This window comes from Lactuca sativa, chromosome 4, assembly GCF_002870075.4.
Source record: "Lactuca sativa cultivar Salinas chromosome 4, Lsat_Salinas_v11, whole genome shotgun sequence".
In the NCBI taxonomy this organism is placed as follows: Eukaryota; Viridiplantae; Streptophyta; class Magnoliopsida; order Asterales; family Asteraceae; genus Lactuca; species Lactuca sativa.
Genome location: NC_056626.2, coordinates 213,971,220 through 213,997,019, shown reverse-complemented (window position 1 = coordinate 213,997,019; position 25,800 = coordinate 213,971,220). Strand labels below are relative to the sequence as shown.

General features: G+C 41.9%; 1 protein-coding gene and 1 non-coding gene across 2 annotated transcripts; one reads left to right on the top strand and one right to left on the bottom strand.

Moving 5' to 3' along the window:
* Window positions 1-14,220: 14,220 nt before the first annotated feature.
* On the bottom strand, window positions 14,221-14,802 carry LOC111895868 (uncharacterized). Its single transcript, XM_023891923.1, has one exon. It carries the CDS (start codon window positions 14,800-14,802, stop codon window positions 14,221-14,223), a length of 582 nt encoding a protein of 193 aa, XP_023747691.1.
* A 1,108-nt stretch (window positions 14,803-15,910) lies between these two features.
* On the top strand, window positions 15,911-16,017 carry LOC111895885 (small nucleolar RNA R71). The gene has a single exon (XR_002851723.1). It is a non-coding gene; the product is annotated as a small nucleolar RNA R71 (small nucleolar RNA).
* Window positions 16,018-25,800: the final 9,783 nt, after the last annotated feature.

Below are 25,800 nucleotides of genomic sequence, written 5' to 3'. Positions count from 1 at the left end.
ATATCAAATAATTATATGGTATTTTGGGGCTTACTTACAGGCTCCGGCTGATCGTACTCTCTACTCCTCCATCCATATCTTGAAAATCATTTTAAAATTTTACTTTTCGAAAATATCCTTGATTTGAGACTGGATTCACACAAGTGTTCCTCCAATTCACTCAAACCAAGGCTCTGATACCAACTTGTAACATCCATAAAATTTATGCCAAATTTAAACTTTTAACATTAACAAAATAAACAAATAGTAATTGTTTTTACAAAACATTTTCAAATCATTTATCATCAGAGTGTCCCAAAACAGATCATAAGGATGAGGAGCGGTACGGTCACGCCTTCGCCTTCCCTCGATCTCCTAAACTACCAGAAAAAATAAACTGACACTGTAAGCCCGACGGCTTAGTGAGCTAGCTACCCCCAAAATACCAATACCTTACAGACAGAAACCTTATTAACACCAATCAATCAATCATCATGCATACTTGGCCATCGGCCTAACTGGTCCGCCCTTCTGGGCCTACAGTCTATCTAAATCTATGCCGAGCCTTCGGCATGACTGGTCCACCACGTGGGCCTACAGTCTCCCCGAACCACTCATAGGGTATGTTGGCCTTCAACACAAAGCAGGACCGCCTCAACCCAGCTAGCAAGCAAATAACCATGTGTACATACTATCTTATACTGGCATATAAAAACATCAAGCATATCTATCTCACTAATCATCAATCATAGAATTCTCTTGTAACTAGAGCACCGACCTAACATGTCTCTAACATGCCAATCCCTACAGATCATAAAAGCAAAATATACTGTCTACCCTGATTCCGATCAACGGATCATATCACGTATAGCATACCATAGCAATAACAACTAAAGGGTCAGCCTTGGTGCCGTAGACCCTATCGATATAGTGAGGATAACTCACCTCGTAGATGTCGACTCGAAAGATAACTCCAACTATCGGATCACTTGTCATAGGCTCCGCCACCTATAACTGTAGCACAATATACTCATAAGTCCTTAGCCTTATAAGGTACTCCATAACTCACTAGTCAGATCCTGATCAACGTCAAAGTCCTTGGTCAAGATCAACAGTCCATGTTGACCTCAACTCGCCGATTACACTCGGCTGCTCGCCGAGTACACTCGGCTGCTCACCGAGTCCTAGAAGCACATTCCAACTCGCCGAGTCATCGGGGTGACTCGTTGAGTTCATTCAAATCTCGATCAAATCTTAAGGCCACACGTGGAGTTTCATCCTTGCAACTTGACGGTTATACAGGCAAACATATCCTTGGCCAAAACTCATACGACTCGCCGAGTTGTTCTTCAACTCGTCGAGTTTCATGACCATCTTCATCTACCTCACCGATTTGTTCAACCAACTCGTTGAGTTCACGGCTTCCTTCATCTGATTCGCCGAGTTGTTCATCTAACTCGTCGGGTTTAATGCACATCTTCATATGACTCGCCGAGTCCCTTCAGTCATTTTAACATGCAGACGTCTTTAAGCCATGGCAAGGTCCCAAATTGTAGATCTAACTTCCTTAATCTTGCTTATCACGTAAAGTTGCAAACTATAACATCTCAAATTTTCAAATAAAATTTTTATTTAAAACAAAACATCATTATTCGACAAAAGTGTTTATTCCAAGTTTAGTGCAAAAGTATAAATAGTAAATCTCCAAGATCTTCAACAATGGCAGTGTGTACGTGTCACGCCGGCGCCTTTCCACGGTCATCACTAGTACCTGAAAAACATAAACACAACTAGTAAGCATAAATGCTTAGTGAGTTCCCCAGTATACGACTTACCCACATACGCCTTCCGGCCCGGACCTTTCAGTCCACATAACGTTGCCTTCCGGCCCGTAACATAATCGCCTTCTGGCCCATAATATATATCGCCTTCCGGCCCGTATTAGATTGCCTTCCGGCCCATAGTATTTTGCCTTCCGGCCCACGATAGTATAAAACATAACACATGTAACATAATACACATAACACATAAATCATACATCATACCGCCCTTTCTATCACATAGAGTCTCGCCTTCCAGCCCGTATAAGCATACATCATATATAAGCATACATCACATATAAAACATCTACCTCTCTAGCCATAGCATAAATGTAACACATACGACCTTCCGGTCTCACAATCAAACCCTTCCGGGTAAAGTATAGTGAGAAGACTCACCTCGTAGTATGCAAGCTATACCCCTTTGAGCTACTCGCACTCGATCCGCTAATCCGCAGGTTCCCTATAATACCACATACCTCTATTAATGATCTTATCAAACAAGACAATTGACCCTACTAAGTTACATACAGGCCAACGGTCGTTCTTGACCGGACTCGTCGAGTGAAAAGGGCAACTCAGCGAGTATAGACACCCCGACTCCACTCGCCGAGTCTAAAGGACGACTCGACGAGTTCTAATAGATCTTCAAGCTACTCGCCGAGTCTGAAGAACAACTCGGCGAGTCCTAGTGAATCTTCAAGCTACTCGCCGAGTCTGAAGAACAACTCGGCGAGTCCTCGCCATGCAGTCAATCCGCTGCCTCCTGTATTTCGCATGATTTCGAAGTATATAGATATGGGGCTTCCTGGACTTTCACATATACTATTACAGGGGTCTTTTAACACTTATAACAACAATATAATCCAGCAAATCCTTAAATGGGTTTCCTAAACCCTAAACTCGTGTACAACGTAAAAGCTACGGATTTCGATCCGAAGATTACCTGGAAACGTGTTCCCTGTGTCTCCAAACCTCCAGTCCTCGATTCCTTTGATCACCACCTTGCTCCTCCTTGTCTAACAATCTCTTCAAGCCTTCTCAAATCCTCTCTCTTGCTCCAGATGCTCACACACTCCCAGGGGATCTTCAACCGGCCAAAAGACGCGACATGACGGCCATAAGATCGTTATATACGGTTCAGAATCGAAACGGCTAGGGTTCAGCTGAACAGCGTCGACTCGCCGAGTCCCTTATTGGACTCGTCGAGTCCAGTCGCGCATCTGCGACCAAGACCATGGCCCTACTCGGCGAGTCGTGCACCAACTCGCCGAGTCCCCTCCTAAATGTGCCCCAAAAATAATTTAAAGAAATACCTGAAATTCCGGGCTGTTACAACTCTCCCCCACTAGAACTAGACTTCGCCCTCGAAGTCTCTCATTCTGCGAATAACTCCGGATGTTGCTCCCGCATTTCTCTTTCCGGCTCCCAAGTCATCTCCGATCCTTTCCGATGTTGCCACTGAACCAACACCAGAGGTATTTCCTTGTTCCGTAGAACCTTGATCTTCCGATCCCTGATAGCTACTGGTCTCTAAGTGTAATTCAGGCTCGCATCTACCTGAATATCTTCCAACGGAACCACAGCTGCCTCATCGGCTATACACTTCCTCAGCTGCGACACGTGGAAGGTATTGTGAATCTGATTCAGCTCCGCTGGCAACTCCAACCGATAAGCTACCCGACCAACCCTTGCAATTACCCGAAATGGACCTATGAACCGGGGCCCCAATTTGCCCCTCTTCCTGAACCGAATCACCCCTTTCCAAGGAGAAACCTTTAGGAGAACGAAGTCGCCGACCTGAAATTCGAGCTCGGACCGGCGTCTGTCCGCATAACTCTTCTGTCGGCTCTGGGCGGTCAATAACCTCTGCCTCACCCGTTGGATCTGTTCAGTCGTTTGAAGTACGATCTCTGTACTGCCCATCACCCTCTGTCCCACTTCTCCCCAACAAATGGGAGTCCGACACCTCCTACCATACAACAACTCAAAAGGTGGCATACCAATGCTCGAATGATGGCTGTTGTTGTAGGAAAACTCAGCCAGCGGCAGATGCGCATCCCAGCTACCTCCGAAGTCTAACACACACGCTCTAAGCATATCTTCCAATGTCTGAATCGTTCGCTCGCTCTGACCGTCGGTCTGGGGATGGTATGCGGTACTAAAATGCAGTTTAGTACCCAACTCCTCATGGAATTTTTTCCAGAACCTGGAAGTGAAACGTACATCGCGGTCCGAAACAATCGAGGTCGGCACTCCATGCCGAGATACTATCTCTCTCACGTATAACTCTGCCAACTTCTCTGCTGATGAACTTTCGCTAATGGCAAGGAAGTGTGCACTCTTTGTTAGCCTATCCACAATCACCCAAATTGCATCGACTCCCCTGGCAGTTTTTGGCAATTTGGTGATGAAATCCATCGTGATCTGATCCCACTTCCACTCAGGAACCTCCAAGGGTTGCAACTTACCGTGCGGTCTCTGGTGCTCGGCCTTAACCCTACGGCAGGTCAAACACCTCTCAACGAACCAGGCAACGTCTCTCTTCATGCAAGGCCACCAGTACTCCTTTTTCAAGTCCAAATACATTTTCGTAGCACCGGGATGGATCGAGAATTTCGATCTATGTGCCTCCTCCATCAAAGTAACATGCGTACCTCCCATGAATGGCACCCAGATCCGACCCCGAAATATCAGAAGTCCCCGCCCATCCGTAACAAACTCTGAAATCAACCCGACGACCCGCTCCTGTTTCTGCATCCCAGACTTCACGACCCCGGCCTGTGCCCCACGAATAGCATCTAATACCGGAGTCATCACCGTCAATCTCAAACACACGTCCCGCAATGGAGTACTCTCCGCCCTACGACTCAATGCATCAGCTACCACATTAGCCTTGCCTGGGTGGTATAGGATCTCACAGTCATAATCCTTAACCACGTCTAACCATCTCCTCTGACGCATATTTAGGTTGGGTTGATCCATCAAATACTTCAAACTCGTATGGTCCGTGTATATGGTACAACGAACCCCGTACAGGTAGTGACGCCAAATTTTGAGGGCGAACACTACTGCCCCCAACTCTAAGTCATGCGTGGGATATCTCGCTTCGTGAGGCTTCAGCTGCCTCGATGCATAGGCTATCACATGGCCCCTCTGCATCAACACTGCACCCAGTCCTGAAATCGATGCGTCGCAAAATACGACAAAGTCCTCCATCCCTTCCGGAAGAGCCAGTACTGGTGCTTCGCACAGTCTCTGACGTAGTGTCTCGAAGGAAGTCTGCTGCTCGGGTCCCCATGAGAATGTAACACCCTTTCGGGTCAATTTGGTAAGTGGCACCGCGATCTTGGAGAAGTCCCTAATGAACCGCCGATAGTACCCTGCCAACCCAAGGAAACTCCTGATCTCCGAAGGTGACTTCGGTGCCTCCCAACTCATCACCGCTTCCACCTTGGCCGGATCGACCAATATCCCTGCCTGATTTACAACGTGCCCCAGAAATTGAACTTCCCGCAACCAGAAGTCACATTTGGAGAATTTTGCATATAGCTTCTCCGACCTCAGTACCTCAAGGACCTCCCTCAAATGTTCCTCATGCTGCTCCCTAGACCGTGAATACACCAGAATGTCGTCGATGAATACAATCACAGACCGATCCAGCATCGGCCTGCATACCCTGTTCATGAGATCCATGAACACTGCTGGGGCATTAGTGAGCCCAAAAGGCATCACCACGAACTCGTAATGCCCATACCGCGTCCTAAAGGCTGTCTTCTGGACGTCCTCATCCCGCACTCTCACCTGATGGTACCCTGATCTCAAATCAATCTTGGAAAACCAAGATGCCCCTTGCAACTGATCAAATAGATCATCGATCCTTGGTAACGGATAGCGATTCTTAACTGTCACCTTGTTCAGTTCCAGGTAATCGATACACATCCGGTGTGAACCATCCTTCTTCTTAACGAACAGAATCGGTGCTCCCCACGGCGAGCTACTCGGCCGAATAAACCCCTTCCCCAACAACTCTTGAAGTTGCGAGGACAATTCTTGCATCTCTGGAGGTGCAAGACGATAAGGCACCTTCGCAATAGGCGCAGCCCCTGGAACTAGATCGATACCAAACTCCACTTGTCTCGCAGGAGGTATTCCCGGCAAATCCTCGGGAAAAACATCTGGAAACTCGCGCACCACTGGAACCTCCTTCAATGTCTTTGGTCTCTCGGAACTCTCCCGCGTATTCATCACATACGCCACAAAGCCGTTACATCCCCGCTGTAGGCATTGCCTCGCCCTAGCGGCCGAACAAAAAGCTGATCTCGAACGGGTACCCTCGCCGTACACAGTAAGAACTCCCCCACTAGGGTCTCGTATAGTCACTAGCTGACGCTCGCAGTCGATGACAGCGCTGAATCGGCTCAACCAGTCCATGCCTACGATGACACAGACATCACCCATCGCAATAGGAATTAGGTCAATCGGAAATGCGACCCCGAAGATCTCTAGCACACATCCCCGAAAAACCTCCGTAGCACAAATCACCCTCTCAGCCGCAATGGAAACGCTCAAAGGCCGACTTAACGGCTCACGACTAATGCCGATGTGCTGACTAAAAGCTAACGATACAAACGATCTACTCGCACCCGAATCAAATAATACTAGAGCAGGCATAGTGTTCACAAGGAAAGTACCTACACATACATTACCATAAGCATAGCATTTCGACCTTTAATTAAATACATGAATGATAACATACCTGCCACAACATCGGGCGCAGCGCGGACCTCCTCCGCAGTCAGCTGAAAGGCTCTCCCGCGAGCCCTCGGGGCCTCGACCTTCACCGGTCGGGTCTCAGTAGTCCGGGTAGTAGGTGTAGCTCCCTGACGAAGTTGCGGGCACTCGGCCTTCCGATGGCCTGTCTGGTTGCAGTGAAAGCAAACCATAAACCCCTTAGGGCAATCCCTGGCAATATGTCCCTCTTTGCCACACTTGTAACAACCACCAGCTCGACACGCCCCCTCGTGACTCTTGCCGCACTTCGCGCAAGTGCGACCCTTCGAACCTCCCATCCTCGAATCAGCGAACTTAGTCCGCTTGGCTACCGGCTGAGACTGGGCCGGCCGTCGATCCACCTGCCGAGACTCAGCCTCTTCCCTCGTTTGAGTCTCTAACTCGATCTCGCGCTTCCTGGCGTTCGCCTGAAGCTCAGTGAAAGTACGATAGGTGGAGTTTGACACAAACTCCTGGATCTCCCTCTTCAAAACACCCAAATAGCGGCTCATCCGCGACTGCTCCGTAGATACCAGCTCGGGGCAGAACATTGCCCTCTCATGAAACTTCCGTGTGATCACTGCCACGGAATCAGTACCCTGCTTAAGGGTCAAGAATTCCTGAATCAATCGCTCCCTCTCTACCGGGGGAACGTACTCATCCCTGAACATCTCCGTAAACCTCTCCCATGTCACCGCCGTAATCTCTGCATGAGTGAAGTTCGCCGTCACGAACTTCCACCAATCCTTCGCTCCCAGACGGAGCTGGTTCAAGGCGAACCGTACCCTCAAGTGCTCCGGGCATGAGCAAGTATAGAAGCACCCCTCGATGTCGGCGATCCACCTCATGGCTGCAATCGGATCCTGCGTCCCATCAAATTCAGGGGGTTTCGTGTTGCTGAATTCCCTGAATAGCAATGAATCACTCCCTTGCGGCCTGGCAGCAGCCACCGCTGCGGTAGCGGCAGTAACTGCAGCTTCAGTAAGTGCGGCGTACCGCTCCTCAAACTCCTCCATCAACGTGGTCTTAATAGACCCAAACATCTCCGGGATCTCAGCCCGGACCGCCGCAGCTACCTCTTCCTGAATAATCTGACGAATCTCCTCGTCACTCGCACCGCTCGAACTCGCCCCATTGCGTGTGATAACCATGATGTCTCTGAAATACAACATAAAATCATCAGAGACTCCACCAGGTACAATTGTACTCGGTACGCGCCCTACCCAGTCTCCGATTTCCAGGGATTCTTATTTGAGTCTTCCACTGATCCGGTGCCTTCGATAGTACGGGCCCAATACTACCGACCACACCGTATCAGTTTTCGTCCCAAATCTTCCTCCCCAAATCCCGAATAATGAGTACTCTACCTCTAGTATGCACTATCTACTTGCACGCTACCAAATATCTCATATAAGCAATCTCCCTAGACTAAGGCATCACAAAACAGGCATTTATAGTCCTATCATGTACACCTAGTCTTCTAGCATGCATTACAGTTCATAATTCGATGCATAACATAACATTGTAAGGTATTCTGGGGATCTTTACCGTTCGGACGCTGGCTGCTCGTACACACTGTTCCATCCTTGTTTTACCGCCTTACCGTTTATAAAATGTTGTGTCCTTATTATTTAAAAAGGTTTTTCCTCAAATCCCCGGTCTGAGTTCAGTTGCACCCAAAAGTACACCCGAATCCCTCAAACCAAGGCTCTGATACCAATTATAACATCTCAAATTTTCAAATAAAATTTTTATTTAAAACAAAACATCATTATTCGACAAAAGTGTTTATTCCAAGTTTAGTGCAAAAGTATAAATAGTAAATCTCCAAGATCTTCAACAATGGCAGTGTGTACGTGTCACGCCGGCGCCTTTCCACGGTCATCACTAGTACCTGAAAAACATAAACACAACTAGTAAGTATAAATGCTTAGTGAGTTCCCCAGTATACGACTTACCCACATACGCCTTCCGGCCCGGACCTTTCGGTCCACATAACGTTGCCTTCCGGCCCGTAACATAATCGCCTTCCGGCCCATAATATATATCGCCTTCCGGCCCGTATTAGATTGCCTTCCGGCCCATAGTATTTTGCCTTCCGGCCCACGATAGTATAAAACATAACACATGTAACATAATACACATAACACATAAATCATACATCATACCGCCCTTTCTATCACATAGAGTCTCGCCTTCCAGCCCGTATAAGCATACATCATATATAAGCATACATCACATATAAAACATCTACCTCTCTAGCCATAGCATAAATGTAACACATACGACCTTCCGGTCTCACAATCAAACCCTTCCGGGTAAAGTATAGTGAGAAGACTCACCTCGTAGTATGCAAGTTATACCCCTTTGAGCTACTCGCACTCGATCCGCTAATCCGCAGGTTCCCTATAATACCACATACCTCTATTAAAGATCTTATCAAACAAGACAATTGACCCTACTAAGTTACATACAGGCCAACAGTCGTTCTTGACCGGACTCGTCGAGTGAAAAGGGCAACTCGGCGAGTATAGACACCCCGACTCCACTCGCCGAGTCTAAAGGACGACTCGACGAGTTCTAATAGATCTTCAAGCTACTCGCCGAGTCTGAAGAACAACTCGGCGAGTCCTAGTGAATCTTCAAGCTACTCGCCGAGTCTGAAGAACAACTCGGCGAGTCCTCGCCATGCAGTCAATCCGCTGCCTCCTGTATTTCGCATGATTTCGAAGTATATAGATATGGGGCTTCCTGGACTTTCACATATACTATTACAGGGGTCTTTTAACACTTATAACAACAATATAATCCAGCAAATCCTTAAATGGGTTTCCTAAACCCTAAACTCGTGTACAACGTAAAAGCTACGGATTTCGATCCGAAGATTACCTGGAAACGTGTTCCCTGTGTCTCCAAACCTCCAGTCCTCGATTCCTTTGATCACCACCTTGCTCCTCCTTGTCTAACAATCTCTTCAAGCCTTCTCAAATCCTCTCTCTTGCTCCAGATGCTCACACACTCCCAGGGGATCTTCAACCGGCCAAAAGACGCGACATGACGGCCATAAGATCGTTATATACGGTTCAGAATCGAAACGGCTAGGGTTCAGCTGAACAGCGTCGACTCGCCGAGTCCCTTATTGGACTCGTCGAGTCCAGTCGCGCATCTGCGACCAAGACCATGGCCCTACTCGGCGAGTCGTGCACCAACTCGCCGAGTCCCCTCCTAAATGTGCCCCAAAAATAATTTAAAGAAATACCTGAAATTCCGGGCTGTTACACAAACCTTACGTGCATGCATTGCTTTACAATCTCTAAATTCCAATACCAAACATTTAATGGGTGTTCATGGACCATGGGGACCTTAAACTCGACTAAAGTTGGAACTTTATGCTTGAATAATCCAAAGAAGCTCTAGATCTGAAGTTACAACTTCAGATCTAGCCCTTAGATTGTTATACCAACTTGATACCCTTTTTAAAACCCTATAACTCATTCAAGGATGAGGTCTAAACTGAAATAACTGAGGGTAATGGTTAAATACCTTCCCAAGAGATGTCCACAGAAGTAGAAATTGGATCTCTTCCCAGCTCCTTTCGTCAATCACTTGGTTCCCCAAACTCTTACACCAAAATTCTTCTCTCAAAGCTTCAACACACAATGGGCACACACACACACACACACACACACACGAGTTAGAGATGCAAAGGGGGCTGCAAAGGAACTGAAAGAGGCTTGAGCTTCTTTAAATATGGGTGCAAACCCCGGGAATTAGGGTTTCAATTTCCAGCTCCTACTCATCGATTCCCACAAAGGACTCGCCATGTAGATCACTTAATTCGCGATCCAACCCGCTGCTACTCGACGAGTAGGGCAACCAACTCGTCGAGTAGGGCCAAAACCCAAAAATATTTTATTTAAATTATTACCTGAGAGTCGGGGCGTTACACACCACCTTTTTGTGTGATTTTTGGTATGTTCAACTTTTGATTTTTTCAGAAGTTTTGATCTTCGATTTTCAAACTTTATACTATGATTGCTCCAAAAATTCTTCAACTTTTCGGTAATTACTCTTTTTTTTTCATGTACTCATTTTTTTTTCACTCAAAACCTACATGCTTAAGCAGGGGCGCTTTACTTCAACCCTTATTGGTTAAGGTATTAGTCTATGTGCAATGACTACATAAGCTTTCATGGCTACATTTCTGGTATAGGTTGCTAAACATATTGCATCCCTCAAACTAAGCGAGGTTGTATTTTTGTCCCATGATTTCACTAGCATAAAGGAGGCCACAAATGCATTATAACATATACTGGCTCAACTAAACATTTGAGCTTTCATCGGATCACCCCATGCAACACTAGTAACTAAAGTTCAAATTATTATGACTAGATTAGTTAGTAGATTATTATTTCTAACCTTTTAAAAATTTGTTGAATTTTTTTTTAAATTGTCTATATTTTCTAGCAATTTAGTTTTTCTACTCCCTACCCCACAATTATTACATACAATGCCCTCGTTGTATGCATAAAGTAAATTAAAGAAATAAAAGTGAGAAAAAGGAACAAACACCCTTGGGATAGAAGTGGAAAAATCAAACTCCAATCATGTGGATGAAATGTGCATCTTGAAAATGGACTTCTCATAAATTGGAACTTCGACTTTGAACTCATGAAATATGTAGGTGCGCCAACAAAATATGGAATCGAAACTTCAGTCTTCAATAAAGGTGGTATAAATTTCCAAGGCGTGATAAAACAATCTGCGAAAGCATACGCCACATTGTATGGTAGAAGAAACGAGCCATACTAATCCTCATAATACTCCCAAAAAGAAACATGGTGAACCATGAAGTAAAATGTATCAATGGGATTCAATTTTGTGAAACAATGGTAGTCGTGATGTTAAGATAAGGAACATCACTTGAGGTAGCATAAAAACATATGATGAAAATCCATTGATTTCTTGTTCACGACGTGAATAGCTACGTCACGTCGTGAAAACTGGGCAGAAAGGAACAAAAATCCTTCACTTCTTCTTTCAACTTGGAACTTTCACCAATGTCTTAATCCGTTAAGATGCTTCAAAAACTCTATTATATTGACTCTTCTCTAACTCTACCCTCTCTCTTGACTCACCCCACACTTATTTAAAATTGTGGATCTCGACTTTAAACTCTAAACGGCGCTTAGTTAGATGTAAACGCTCTCATCTCGACTTTCCTTTCCCGTGATTCCTTGCAAATCTAGAAATTAACAACCAAAAGAAAAAGATAAGTAGCATAATAGCTTAAAGAGTCTTACAAACCATCCCTTCTTCAAACCAACACATATTCCAAAAACAAAAGAAAAACCAAATCAAACTAAATCAAATAAATAAATAACTAAAAATAAAAACAAAATAAAATGATCAATCGTCATCTTCATCCTCTCGTGCTCCGCTAGTACCAGCTCCATCCCCTCATGGCATCCATAGTTCTTCTAATGTCGGGATATACGGGCATTGTGGCGGCATGATGCGTGGTCGAATCACACCCAAATGGGAATAAATACACTCGAAAAGTTGGGTATTATATATAACACTCCCATGAAGGTTGTCTAAATATGAACCCATCCAACTTTGGAATGGGTCGGTGGGTACTCCACCCGCATATTGTTGCGTTTCTTGATGCTCTCTCTTTGTGTCTTCCCGAGCTGTAACGTTTCTTCTTCGGGGCCTTGGTTGAGGTTGTTGCTCGGGTTGCCCATGTTGTTGCTCATCATCCTCCCGTGGTATCACATATCCTCCCCCTACATTCATTACAACCCTCATAATACCCTAGAATTGAATCGTCAAATCATTTTCCAGGAAGCGAGTAAGGTTCCTAATAAAAGTAGGAGTCAAAATGTTATAAGACCGGGCAAGGCGGGTGACTAAATGTCCACCCGTGATAGGACTCGCAGGCCTAGAGCTAGATGCCTTCTTTCCCAAAAACCTTGCCAGCATATAAGGAATATCACAACAAATCCCGGGTGTGATAATGCTCCACAAGCAGAACAAATTTTGGATTGGCACCTTGTTTCCATGATGTTTGTGATTGACGGAAAAAGTGATGAGGTGATGCAAAAATCGATGAACATGACTCCTAATTTTTCCCTCACTTGCATCATGAGGATTATACTCGTGATTCGATATAGTCCTCCAGAATTGGACATCAAAAACGTCGGGGGTAAAATCCCAAACACACCCTTGCAAGAATGGCACAAAAAATGGTGATTGCGTTTCCACCTCGGTGTATAAACCCATATTCCATGCAAACTTCCGAAAAATGCACTCACAATACACCCCTCCCAATCGGAAAACAAGTGGTTGTTGTAGTTAAAATCAATGGTCCTTTCCTCAAAGCTTACGGTAGCAAAAAAACTCTACCGACAACTCCCGATAGACGGACTCTTGAACAGGGAAAAGATTTCATCAACCATTGCAAGTAAATGTAAAAACATCTCCTTCAAATACTTTTGTCCAATATCTCTCCAACTCCATGATCAAACCAACTCCATGAAGCCAACCCCAATCAACAATAGGTGCTATTGCAAACTCGCGATTGTATAACCATCCTAACCGATTTTCACAATTTGTTAACAAAGCATGGGATAGGTTTTGTGGAAACCGGTATAATGGGTGAATGGTAACAACATCAATTTGGTCATTCTCCTGCTGGACTGCTCTTCTAGGACCCATGTTCTAAATGTAGTTAGGAGACAAGAGATGCACGCAATTTAGAAGAAAAGTAGAAGAAAATAAGATGTGGGGTTCTTTGTCTTCGTTCGTGTGCACAAATAAGTAAACAAATGGGAGTGGGTCAAAGTGTTTGGTATAACTGGTCCCCCCATCTGTGAGTTTTCGAAGGCCATGAAGTGAATTGCCAATTCACGACGTGAATGGCTAGCTAGGCTAAAAAAAATCGGTCCTACATAATTACACTTAGTGGGCTTCAAAACTGGGCTAAACTATGGCACCCTCGTTTATCAATCCAATGCACGACGTGAAGCATATGCTCACGACATGAAATGTGGTCTGGACCAAATATAATTTAGATAATGATACTTATTTTTTCTAATTGTTTAACACTAAATTTCTAAAGTACCTCACATCTAATTTTTACCATTTAAGAGATTTTTAGATGACGAAATGATCAATTTCCTAAACTAAAAATGAAAAAACTAAAAAAGAAAATTCAAACCAAGCTCGGGTTGCCTCCCGAGAAGCGCTTCTTTTTGAAGGAGTTGTGAGTTGGACTCCGTGCCTCCTTACGTTGAATCAACAGAAGAGTCCATCACCACATGAATCTTTTGCTCCTTCTATCGCCTCTTGTAAGCTTGAAATCGTCTAATTTGTGCCTTCTTTGAGTTCTCTTTTTTAGATTTTTTCTCGTCTTCATCAAGCTTCCTTTTGATCCCTTTAGTCTCTAATTTTTCTTCATTCTTCAGCTCCATACGAATTTTACTTCCTTCACCATTGAACTTGTCTCCTTGGAAGTAGCCTTGTCTTCATCATCATCACTTGATATTTCATCGCTTTCTTTACTTACCCAAGAAGTTGGATTTGTGTAGGCAATGAATTCAACTAAAAACGGGGCGGATGCTCTTGGTTTTGTTTGTTTGACTTGTTAAATTGTTTTTATTTCTTCTTCAATCAACTTCCCCAATTCTTCAAGTTCATCCTCTTTATCTATATTGAAAACCTCTCCTTGAACATCACTCCCTTGGAAACCATCTTCTATTCCAAAAGTTTCCTTTTCATCACCTATTCTCAAAGTGATTTTGGACTCGCAAATATCAACCAAGGCACCAGTAGTGTTAAGTAATGAGCGACCAAGAATAATGGGGACATCGAGATCTTCTTTCATATCCATAATCACATAATCAATTGGGAAAACAAAATTTCCAATTTTTACTAATATGTCTTCTACAATGCCCCTTGGTTGTGTCACTGAACGGTTTTCAATGTGAATTTTCATTTTGGTAGCCTTCATCTTCTGAATATTAAGCTTTTTGTAAAATGAGAAAGGCATCAAATTTATGCTAGCCCCAGAATCGGCTGAAGCATAAGTCTTTAGATTGTTCCCAAACTCACATGGAAGAGTGAGATGTCCAGGATCTCCAATCTTCTTTGGTAATTCTCCCAACACTAACCTTGAACTTTGCTCAACCACCTTGGAATTTTTCTTCAATTGTTGACGAGTATCCATTAAATCTTGCAGGAATGTTGCGTACTCGGGAATTTTAGCGAACGTCTCAAAAAAAGGAGTATTTATAGGAATATTCTTGATGTACTTTATAAACTCCAAATGCTCCCTTTCCAGTGGACTAAGATTAGCTCGGGACGGAAATGGTAAAGGCGGACAATAAGCCGAAATGTTTTCTAAAGTTTTCCGTTCAGACTGGTCACACAACATGAACTGAAGAGGTTTACATCGTCACTTCTGTGTTTTAGCAACATTTTTATTTTCCAGCTTTGGATCGGATTGCTTCGGTTCCACTTCAAGTGCTTTTAAGAACTTAGAGATTGCCTTTTCTTTAGTCTCAATCATCATAACATGGGGTTGAGAATTATTTTCATGAAATTGTGAGGATAATTTGTTGCTCACCAAAGTGGTTAGTTGACCAATTTGGACTTCGAGATTATGGATCGATGCTTGATGATTTCTTAATGAAGCTTGTTGTTCAATCATTATTGTCTGCTGTTCTTTCATTATTTTCATGTATTTCTTTAGCACTGCATGGGTATCATCATGCCTTTTCTCGGAAGCTTCCGTAAATTGGGTCAAAATGTTTTCCAAATCTACTTTCGTCTCGGTTGGTGGTTACTCTTTTTAGTAGAAGCCTCAACCTGTTTACTTATATTTCTCTTCTTTTTGCTTCTTTTATTCATCATATTGAAACCACTCCTTTTTTTTTCTCCAATCTTCATCATACTTTTCCCCACTCAAATAACAAACTTGAGCCTTTTTATACCCATTATCATCTAAGCTGCAATCCTTGGTCATGTGTGGACCATTACACCTTTCACATCCAACTCTTATCGCATGTATTGTTTGGTCTAATTTTGTCATACTCTTGTCCATTGTATCAAGCATGGCCATCACAGCAGCCATGTCTGTAGAATTTCCACCCCCGCTTCCTTTTACTCCCTCACTTCTTGAATTATGATATATAAGAGAATGCTTTGCAAATTCTTCCACTAACTCCTTAACTTCCCCTAGATTTTTCTTGGTAAGTGGTCCTTCGGAATCAAAGAGTTGCCTTGTCATGACATTAACACCATCATGAAAGATTGACACTTCTTGTTGTATATTGAGGTAATTTTGATGACAATTTGTCAACAATCCCTTATAGCGCTCCCATGCTTCATAGAGTGACTCACCTAGATTTTGCTCAAAATTTGCTATTGCCTTTTTGAGTTTAGCTATCTTGGAAGGTGGCAAAAAATGATCCAAAAACTGTTCACGCATTGGCCCAAGTAGTGATTGCACTGGGTGGTAGTGCCTTTAGCCAATCTTTATCAGCTCCTTTAAAAGTGACTGGTAGCATCCTTAGCAAGACTGTCTCTCTTAGAACATTTGGGATATTGAAATAATCTGCTATGTCATTCACTTCATCCAAATGCTTATAAGCATCCTCGTGATCCTTTCCAAAAAATGGTACATCCCTTAATGCAGCTAGGATGTGTCCTTTCAGTTCAAATGGGGCAGTTGCAGGAATTTAAGGTTGTATTTGGCCAGGACCAGCATCATCTCTAATTCGCTTTTTGTAAGCTCCCGTGGACATATCCGCAATATCCGTCATTTCATTATCAAACTCGTCTTCGGATTCATTTCTATGTAATGCAAATTCGAGCTTGGTTTCGTATACGATATCCTTTGGGTTTGGATCTTGCTCAAAGCTTTCTATCTTGCTTTTGTCCTTTGATGATGTACTCGACTCTCCTACTTTCTTTCTCGACTTCCTTCCAAAGACTGATTTGAGGTCTTTAAAATATGACGTTTTTGGTGTTTCGCTCACTCTCGCGTTCTAATCTGTCTTCTTGTGAAGGGCTGACTCTGGATCTTCAAGTGCTGGCACCAAAGGTGTGTTAGAGCCTCTGGTCATGAACTTTTGCAAAAAAAGAAAAAATAAAAACGTAAAACTGAACTAAAACTAAATAAAATTGCCTACTGACTGGTCACCATGCCGTGGTAAAGGTCACCACCTCGTGTTTTCGCAAAATACTAACAGAATAGAAAAACCAAGAAAAACAAAAATATACTATACTCACGTCGTGAGCTTATGGCTCAATTTGTGAATCTCATACTAAACAAAAATTTAAGCTGTAAAAGTAACTTTTTGCAGATTTTACCCCACAAAAAGGATCGATTAATCTAAAGCAAATAAATCAACTAACAATTAAGCCGTTCCCCGGAAATGGTGCAAAAAAACATGATGCATGCAAATAGCTACACCAAATTTTATATTTATAACCTAACTAACTTAACTAACTAAATTGCACATAGGCAGTGTACCTAGTTAAATTATAGAATAGTCAGGTAAGTTGGGTATCGATCACAGGGAATAGTTTTGACTAATTACTATCTACTACTAAATTAACCTGATTACTAACAAAGAAATGGGATTTATCTAATTTTTCAAGTTTAGATAAACTTGATTATTTAGCACAAATTCAATCAGTAAACAAAACACTTCTGTTAGTTTGAATCCACTTTCCCTCAATGGTTTATAAATTAGCTATGACAATTACTGTTGGTTACCAATTAAGATAGTATTAGCAACTTAGTTCTAAATCTACTAACATTAATTAATCCATGTAAATAAAAGTATGTTCACCCTTAAGTTAACACATAATTAATTATTTAATGGATTGGAGGTATGTAAGATTGATTAACAAACCACACTTATGGTCATAATATGAGTTCTCCAGCACACCATAATTCAATAATTAATTGCTTACTAAGATTGGTTTGATCCTTGATCTAATAATTTAATATTCACCAAATTACCAGGTATTTCGATTCATGTAAAGTAATGGTCATTAACTACACAGAATAAGAGATCAAAGTAATCAAATACTAATCAAACATGCTAAGTTCAATCAATCCAACACAAGTCTTAGCCAACAAGTATATCAAAGCTAAAGTATTACACCATGAGTTCCAGCTTCATCTAGCTAATAGAAGCATCTAGATTTAAATGGACATACTAGCTAACAAACACAAATAACTCTTATTCAAAGACATAATTAAAGTGTACCAAATTCTTAAACCAATACGAACTCCTTCTCTCCTTTGATGTTGAAACCTTATTCCATAACTTTTCTACTTCTGAAAATCATCTCCTGGAACCCTCCAAGCAGCCAAAAAGTCCCAAAAGTTGTAATGAGCAAGAGTATATATAGTTATCTCAAAATTTGCGCTTCACATCGTGAATAGTTCATTCGCGTCGTGAATTAGGATATATCCTTATCGGTCAAGGAGTATTACTTCGTGCATACTTATCCTCCAGAATCTTCAAGTCACGTCGTGAACTTGTGGTTCACGTCGTGAGTGTAGCTGATTTCGTTGGTTTCTTCTTTTTTCTCCAAGTCTCTAAAGTTCCATGTTTTGTCATTTCTAGTCCTTTTCTCCAAAAACGCTTCTATTTGGCTGCAAAATATAATTTAAGCTTATAAGTACCATTATTCTATGCTAATAACCAAAATCTTAATAAAATTGTAAATGAATATTGCCTAAAAACATGTATAAATATGGCAATATCAACTTTGTACTTGGACTCGGCGACCAGAGAATTGGAAGCTGCAACTTTGTACTTGGACTTAGGCTGAGGGCATTCGACCAGAGAACTGGAAGCTGGAGAGGATCAGGGGTGAGAACACTCGGTTTGTGCAGGATAGCCTGGGACTGTTGACCCGATGCGGTCGGTTATGGTTGCCAATCTCTGGTGGGGTCAGACAGATAGTGATGGAGGAGGCTCACAAGTCTCACTTTTCTATTCATCATGGTGGTCGTGCATGAAGCGAGAAATAGCTTGGTATGTCGATAGGTGCTTGATGTGTAGGATGGTCAAGGTCGAGCATTAGCGGTTGCACGGTATGTTGCATCCCCTAGAGATTCCTATGTGGAAATGGGAACATATCACGATGGAGTTCATTACCAAGCTGCCACGGACGCTATATGAGTCATCGTCGATCGATTGACCAAGAGTCCCCATGTGTTGGCCATACGGGAGAGTTCATCGGCTGATAAGTTGGTCGATGTGTATGTACGCGAGATCGTCGCTCGCCACGGGGTTTCGGTCTCCATTGTTTTCGACCGAGATGTTAGATCTACCTCCTGTTTCTGGGAGAAGTTCCACGAAGAACTGGGCACGCGGCTGCATTCTAGCACAGCGTATCATTCGCAGACCGATGGTCAGAGCGAGTGGACAATACAGACCCTCTAGCTGTTGTATGCACGGAGATGTCTCACCCCAGTTTGTTGGGGTGAGGTTGGACATAGGGTGATGGGGCAGGTGTAGGTAGTCCTGTAGACTACCGAGAAGATTCAACAGATTAAGCTGCGAGGGCAGACCACTCATAGTCGACAGAAGAGTTATGCTAACTGACAATGATCCGAGTTAGAGTTCCAGGTTGGGGACATAATGCTCCTGAAGGTCTCATCCTGGAAGGGTGTGATCCACTTCAGGAAGAGGGGAAATTAGGTCCCCGGTATGTTGGGTCATTCAGGATTATTAGTAGGGTTGGCAAGGTGGCTTATAGAATAGAGCTACCGGAGGAGCTCAGTCAGATCCACAACACTTTTCACGTTTCGCAATTGAAAAAGTGCATTATGGATCAGGAGGTGGTGGTATCATTGGATGACAATCAAGTTGATGACCGCCTAAATTATGTTGAGGTCTGTGACCATTCTGGAGAAGAAAGTGAAGGTTCTACGGAACAAGGAGATACCTTTCTTAAAGGTACAGTGGGAGAACCAAAGAGGGTACGAGTGGACATGGATGCTGGAGTCAATGATGCGGGAGCACTATCTGGAGTTGTTCACCGCGGCAGACCTCGAGGACGAAGTCTAGTTCAAGTGGGGAAGAATTATAAAGCCCCGATTCTCAGGTATTGATTTATGGTTATATTTCATAATTTCAAGGTCTACTCGACGATTTTGATGCCCTGACTCGTCGAGTAGCAACGGGCTGGGCCATGTGTTTAAGTGACCTACTCGCCGAGTCCAAGATAGGACTCGACGAGTAGGAGCTGGAGGATGAAAACTTAATTTCCAGGGATTTGCATCCTATTTAAAGGATCATTAGCCTCCTTTTTCCTCCTTACAGTACTGTGAGAGTCCAACAAACCCTAATAAGTGTGTGCTCCATTTGTGTGTTTTAAGATTTGGAAGTCGATTCTGGTGAGAAGAGCTTAGAGAGCAAGTGACTAGAAGCAAGGAACATGTGGGGATCAGAAATCTACCTCAATTAGCATCATTTGAAGGTATCAATCGTTACCTTGACCACATTTCCTTATAGATCTCTTTTGGGTAAAGATTAGGGATTTTCTAGCATATTAGGAAGCTTTTCTTGTGCATGGCCTAAGATCTGAAGTTGCAACTTCAGATCCGAACCCTCTTGGGTCTCTAAGTCCATAAAGCTTCCAACTTTAGCAAGTGTAAACCACTCCTTAGGTGTAAAACTCCATTACAAGCTTGGATTTGTCATTATGAGTCTTTAGAGCCTTGCATGCACATAAATTTCGCAACTTTACATGATAAACATGCCTTGGGAAACTGGATCTGCAGTATGGAACCTTAAAATGGCTCAAAAAGCATCTTAATGGATGAAGGACTGAAGGGACTCCACGAGTTGCATGGTCAACTCGGCGAGTCTGATGGACATTGACGTGCATGGACTTCTACATGGACTCGGCGAGTCAGTGGGGTGACTCGGCGAGTCAACTAGGGTTTTCCCGACATTTGACACGCATGAACTCGGCGTTTTGCAGGCAAACTCGACGAGTCAGTGGGGATTTCATGACTACTTGAGTTCTGGAAGGACTCGACAAGTTGGTGACTGCACTCGACGATTCGGGTCAACATGGACTGTTGACCTTGACTGTTGACTTTGAATTTGACCAAGGGTTGACTATTTGACTTCTGGGGCATTTTGGGAATTTATGAACATGGTTCTATGGGGAATATAGGTGGTGGAGTTCGTGACCGTGATCCAAGAGTTCGAGCTTATCTTTCGAGACAACAGTTGTGAGGTGAGTTATCCTGACGATACTCAAGGGTCTAAGGCACCAAGGCCGGCCCTTTGGATTGTTATCTGCATATGTTATGCTAGTATGATCTGTTAGATCGGTATCCTAGTAGGTAGGATAGTATTATGTGATATGTGGCATGATCTACTATATCGATATCCTGGTAGATAGGATGGTATGATGTGCTATGTGGTATGATCCGTGAGATCAGTTATTGTCTATAGACTGCTATGTGATTATCTTATATATGTGCACAAGTTTGTATGGTGGTTGCGGCTTATCTGCTTTGTGCGAAGGCCAATAGACCTAGGCATTCCAACCTGTTGGTTGTGGGCTATGTGTATTCCATCCCGAGGATGATTAGACTCATAGTATGTGGGCATCCCAACCTGTTGGTTGTGGGCCTGGGGTATTCGATCCCAAGGATGATTGGACCAATAGTATGTTGGCATTCCTACCTAATGGTTGAGGGCATGGGGTATTCCAACCTGATGGTTGACTGGAGCCAATAGTATGCTATGTGTGATTATATGTGTATTGTTGTGGGTATGGGTATTTTGGGTGAACTCACTAAACCTTCGGGCATACAGTTTCAATTTATTGTTTCAGGTACATCAGGGTATCGTGGCAAGGTGAAGGCGTGATCGTACAACTCCGCATGTTTTGTTTATGTTTCTGGGAAACCTCTAATATTATGCATTTTGAAAACAAGTTGTAATGATTTAATGGTTTTGAAATGTTTTTAAAAGTTCAAATTTGGCATGATTTTTATGGGCGTTACATAGATTATGACAAAACCCTATAAATTAGAGTGGTTAAAAAAAGCCTAAATCAAAATCTTACTCAACCAAGAGTTGTAACATTTAAATAAAAAATATTTATTAACATAATAATGAAGAGAAGGGATCGATGTTCTTCTTTTTTGGAAACAATAAATATTATATATAAAATTCACATGCTTTGTAATAAGCTAAGAAACATGGACAAATTACAATACAATAACAATGCAGAATTTAACAGAAAGTAAAAGGTGAGATATTCCAATCAACCCATCCACCATATAAGCTCGAACTCCTATGTTTGAATGACAAAAGGATTGAGAAATAATTTCATCTTCAATTTTTGTAAGAGTGCTCTGCACCTTGTTAAACACCTTGTTATTCCACCCATTCCATACATTCCACAACATACAATAGAGGATTATTGTGACAGTTAGCCTTTTCTTAGGGAAATTACCCCATGAAGCACCAAAGTTGACAAATTCGTCCGTGTTAAGAAATTGTCTCTTTGGTAATTCAGATCATTTGAAGATCCAATCTCGAGTCTCTTCCACCACTTTTCATTTTATGATGAGGTGATATACTGATTCTTTCTCGTCACCACATAGAACACATAAGTCAGAATGTTCAGTAACACCTCTTCTCGTAAGTTCCATTGCAACATGTATCTTTCCTTTCATGGCACGCCATACAATTCATCTGACCTTATGTGACATCCTAGAATTTTCATTCGGTCAAACCCTAAAAGCCAATCACTTCATATTATAAGTCAAGTTCACTTTTACTTGTTTTTGGGAAAAATAAGTTCATTTGATTATTTTAATAATTAATCTTTAAACGAACGGGTGAACGGATGGGCTGTCTCGGGTCTCGAAATTTCTAAACCGCTAACACCTCGTGTCTTAGAAGTTCACAGCCAAACATTTATGTTTGAGCCGGAAAATCATCCAAAAATCGTGAACTCATGCATAAGCATGAGTTTACTCCTCAAATTTAGTCACTTTTCATTTTTCACCCTAAAAGAGTAAACTCCAAAAGAGTAAACTCAAGAACACTCTCAAGTATCATCCTAGAACTAAATCAACATCTTCAAACTTGTAAGTGTTCTAGTCATTCCATTTTGATATAACACATAATCTAGTGTTTGTGCATCTATTCATCCATTCACTTTTGTGTTTTGATTAGATTTCCAAAAACACCAAGAACACACACTAAGTGTTCTTGGACTTTTAGCTCATTTCAAGCTTCCTTATAGTAACTACTTCAATCCTTGAGTCTTAATAAGCTTGTATTACGTATTAACATCAAAGAGAAGTCCCAAGAACACCAAGATCAAAGTGTTCATGGTTTTCGGAGGCTCCCAAAACCGTAAACACCAAATATGGTGCAAAGTGGTGCCTTAAGGTGCCTAGATGCTTCACCATGCCTTAGGTACTTGTCTAACTTCATCCTTGATGAGTTTATCACAAAAAACACCAAATACTTACATTTTTATGTGTTTACGGTTTGGGGATCTCCCAAAACCGTAAACACCCCATAAAGTGCATAAAAGTCCAATAGTTATTCCTTATGTTTAAATCTAACCTAGACTATTAATATGATCGAGCTAAGGACTTGAAAACCCCCAAATACCAAACTTATGGGTTTAAGGTAGTAAAATCATGAGTTTAAGGTAGTAAAATCACGAGTTTAACGTAGTAAACCCAAAGGGAAATGACCATGAGGCCGTAAACTCCTCAAAGGAGTGTAATGATACCCTAATCTCTTCCAAAGGCCTAACCATCAAGTAGAAATGCTTCAAAGGACTTGCAAAACCTCAAAACAACTTATGGTCAAAAAGTGAGGAGTTTACGACCGTAAACTCTTGAGTTTACGACCATAAACTCATTAGGTCAAGGTCATGAAAACCGTAAACTCCAAGGGAGCTTACCCTTGAACCCCAAACACAATAGCAAAGTCCTTTAGCACCTATGTGCAATCCTTATGACTTGTAGCACTTATATAAGGTGTTTTACATGACTTAGGATGTCTTAACTTTGTCAATTAGTGGTTCAAAGTCTAATTGGATACATGTATGTGTGATTATATGTTAACTAGGATCCTTGAGTGTGAACAAGTCTTCACTTGTCACCTAGCTATCCTACATCATTCAGTTCATCCAAACCACCATCTACAGGTGAGTTCATACCCCTTAATCAATGTTTTAAATGATTTTAAATGCTTTAATGTGGGGGGATACAGGTAGAAAACAGTATATTATTAAATCACTCTTGTGTATTTTATAACTGTGTTTTCATCCCGCAGATTTCACATACTTCAAAATGTGTTGCATGAAATGGTTTTCTATCTTAAAATACCTTGGTAACAAAAGTATTACTTTTGAAATGTTTACTAAAATGACATCAAGTCATTATTAAATATTTTTCAAAACTCTTAGATGTTTTACAAATCCATTTTTACCTTCTTGAAGAAAACTATATCTATACACTTATGTTCTTATATATGTGTTGATGTTACAGTTTTCATCCTTCATTCAGTTTCTCACACTCATGTGTAGCAAGGGTGTATAAACATACTTGGACAACCAATTACCTTCCAGTTAACTATTATAGGGATAGTTAGAAGATACAAAACATTATTCTTATTACAAGGAATTACATCAGAGTCAGTACATTCATGAGTCTATATTATACATTACATGTTACATGAATACGCTTACATGAATACGCTTACATGAATACCTTTACATAGATACATTTACCTGTATACCATTACATGGATACTTGTACCTAGATTCAATAGGATGATTTACTAGTACCTTATGTGTAAATTGTCCTGCCTATCCCAGCTCAACGGGATATCTAGACGGGACTAACCATTGCGGAACCCATCTGTTAGCAACAGTGGTAGAAGAACTTCTACGGATGCCTACAGTTATTACTTATACTATGGGTACCATTACGGGACTAACCATTCCTTTAACCTGTTGTTCGCTACAAAGGTAAATGACCATCTACGGATGCCTATGGTTAATACTTATATTAGGAGTACCTTTATGGGACTAACCATTACATAAACTTGTTGCGGTTATAGAGGAAAATTGAGCAATCTACAGATGTTCAAAGGTTATACATTTCGCTTGATGCGATGTCGTGTTAATCCTAATACAAATGGATAACACTTACATGATTACATTTTTCCTATTACTTTATTTTGTGATACATTCACATAAACGATGAGTTAAACTAGGTACTGTTTGTAATAGTCAAAAGGAAGGAAAAACTATCATTTTAGTAGCAAAACATTCAGGTCTTGGTAGAAGACTACATTTCATACTAGTAGGAAATATGGGATTTTCTAGGATTTTCATACGATGGCCAGGTTTTTGAGAAGACGGAGCACAGACAAGACTCGTCTTTTATTTTGATTGTATATTTTGGTGTCTTATTACAATGAAAGAACATACATGTATTACAACTTTAATTTTAATGCAATGGATGATGTTGTTGCTGGTTTACTACTTTACACTGTTGTGATACTGTACATGACGTCGTCCACCCCGGAACGCTTCCGCTGTTCTCAGTTTTGGGGTGTGACAGATTGGTATCAGAGCATTGTTTATAGTGAATATAGTATATCAACCCATAAAAGATATACTAACTATAAATACTTTTGGATTAAAACACTCTGTCTAAGAGTTTATACTTGTAAATAATAAAACATTTAAGTAAGTACACGTGCCTCCATTCATACTAAAATCAGTGTCACAATGACAAGAACAAAAGTATTACGATTTTTTTTAATATCACAAGTAAGGCTGGGGATATATGGTCAGTCTTGGGAATGGCATAGCCTGATCAACTATGTTGGTCCAAGGAGTGATTAGCATATGCCCAAGAATGGTTGTGATGTGGCAACAAGTCTAAAAACTTACCAACACAACCATAAAGAAATACCATAGGGGTATTTGGTCTTACTATAATTATCTTAGTCAGTTCGTCTATTTAGCTATTTCTTATATCCCTTTTCTCGCATAGATTTTAATGGCTGGATTTCATCACGACGATCCGTACATCCCAAACCAAGGCAACGTTGGATGGCTAGAGGAAGAACCAGAAGATGATAACCCAATCCCTTTGGATGGTCACCATGCTGATGGTTTTTCCGATAGT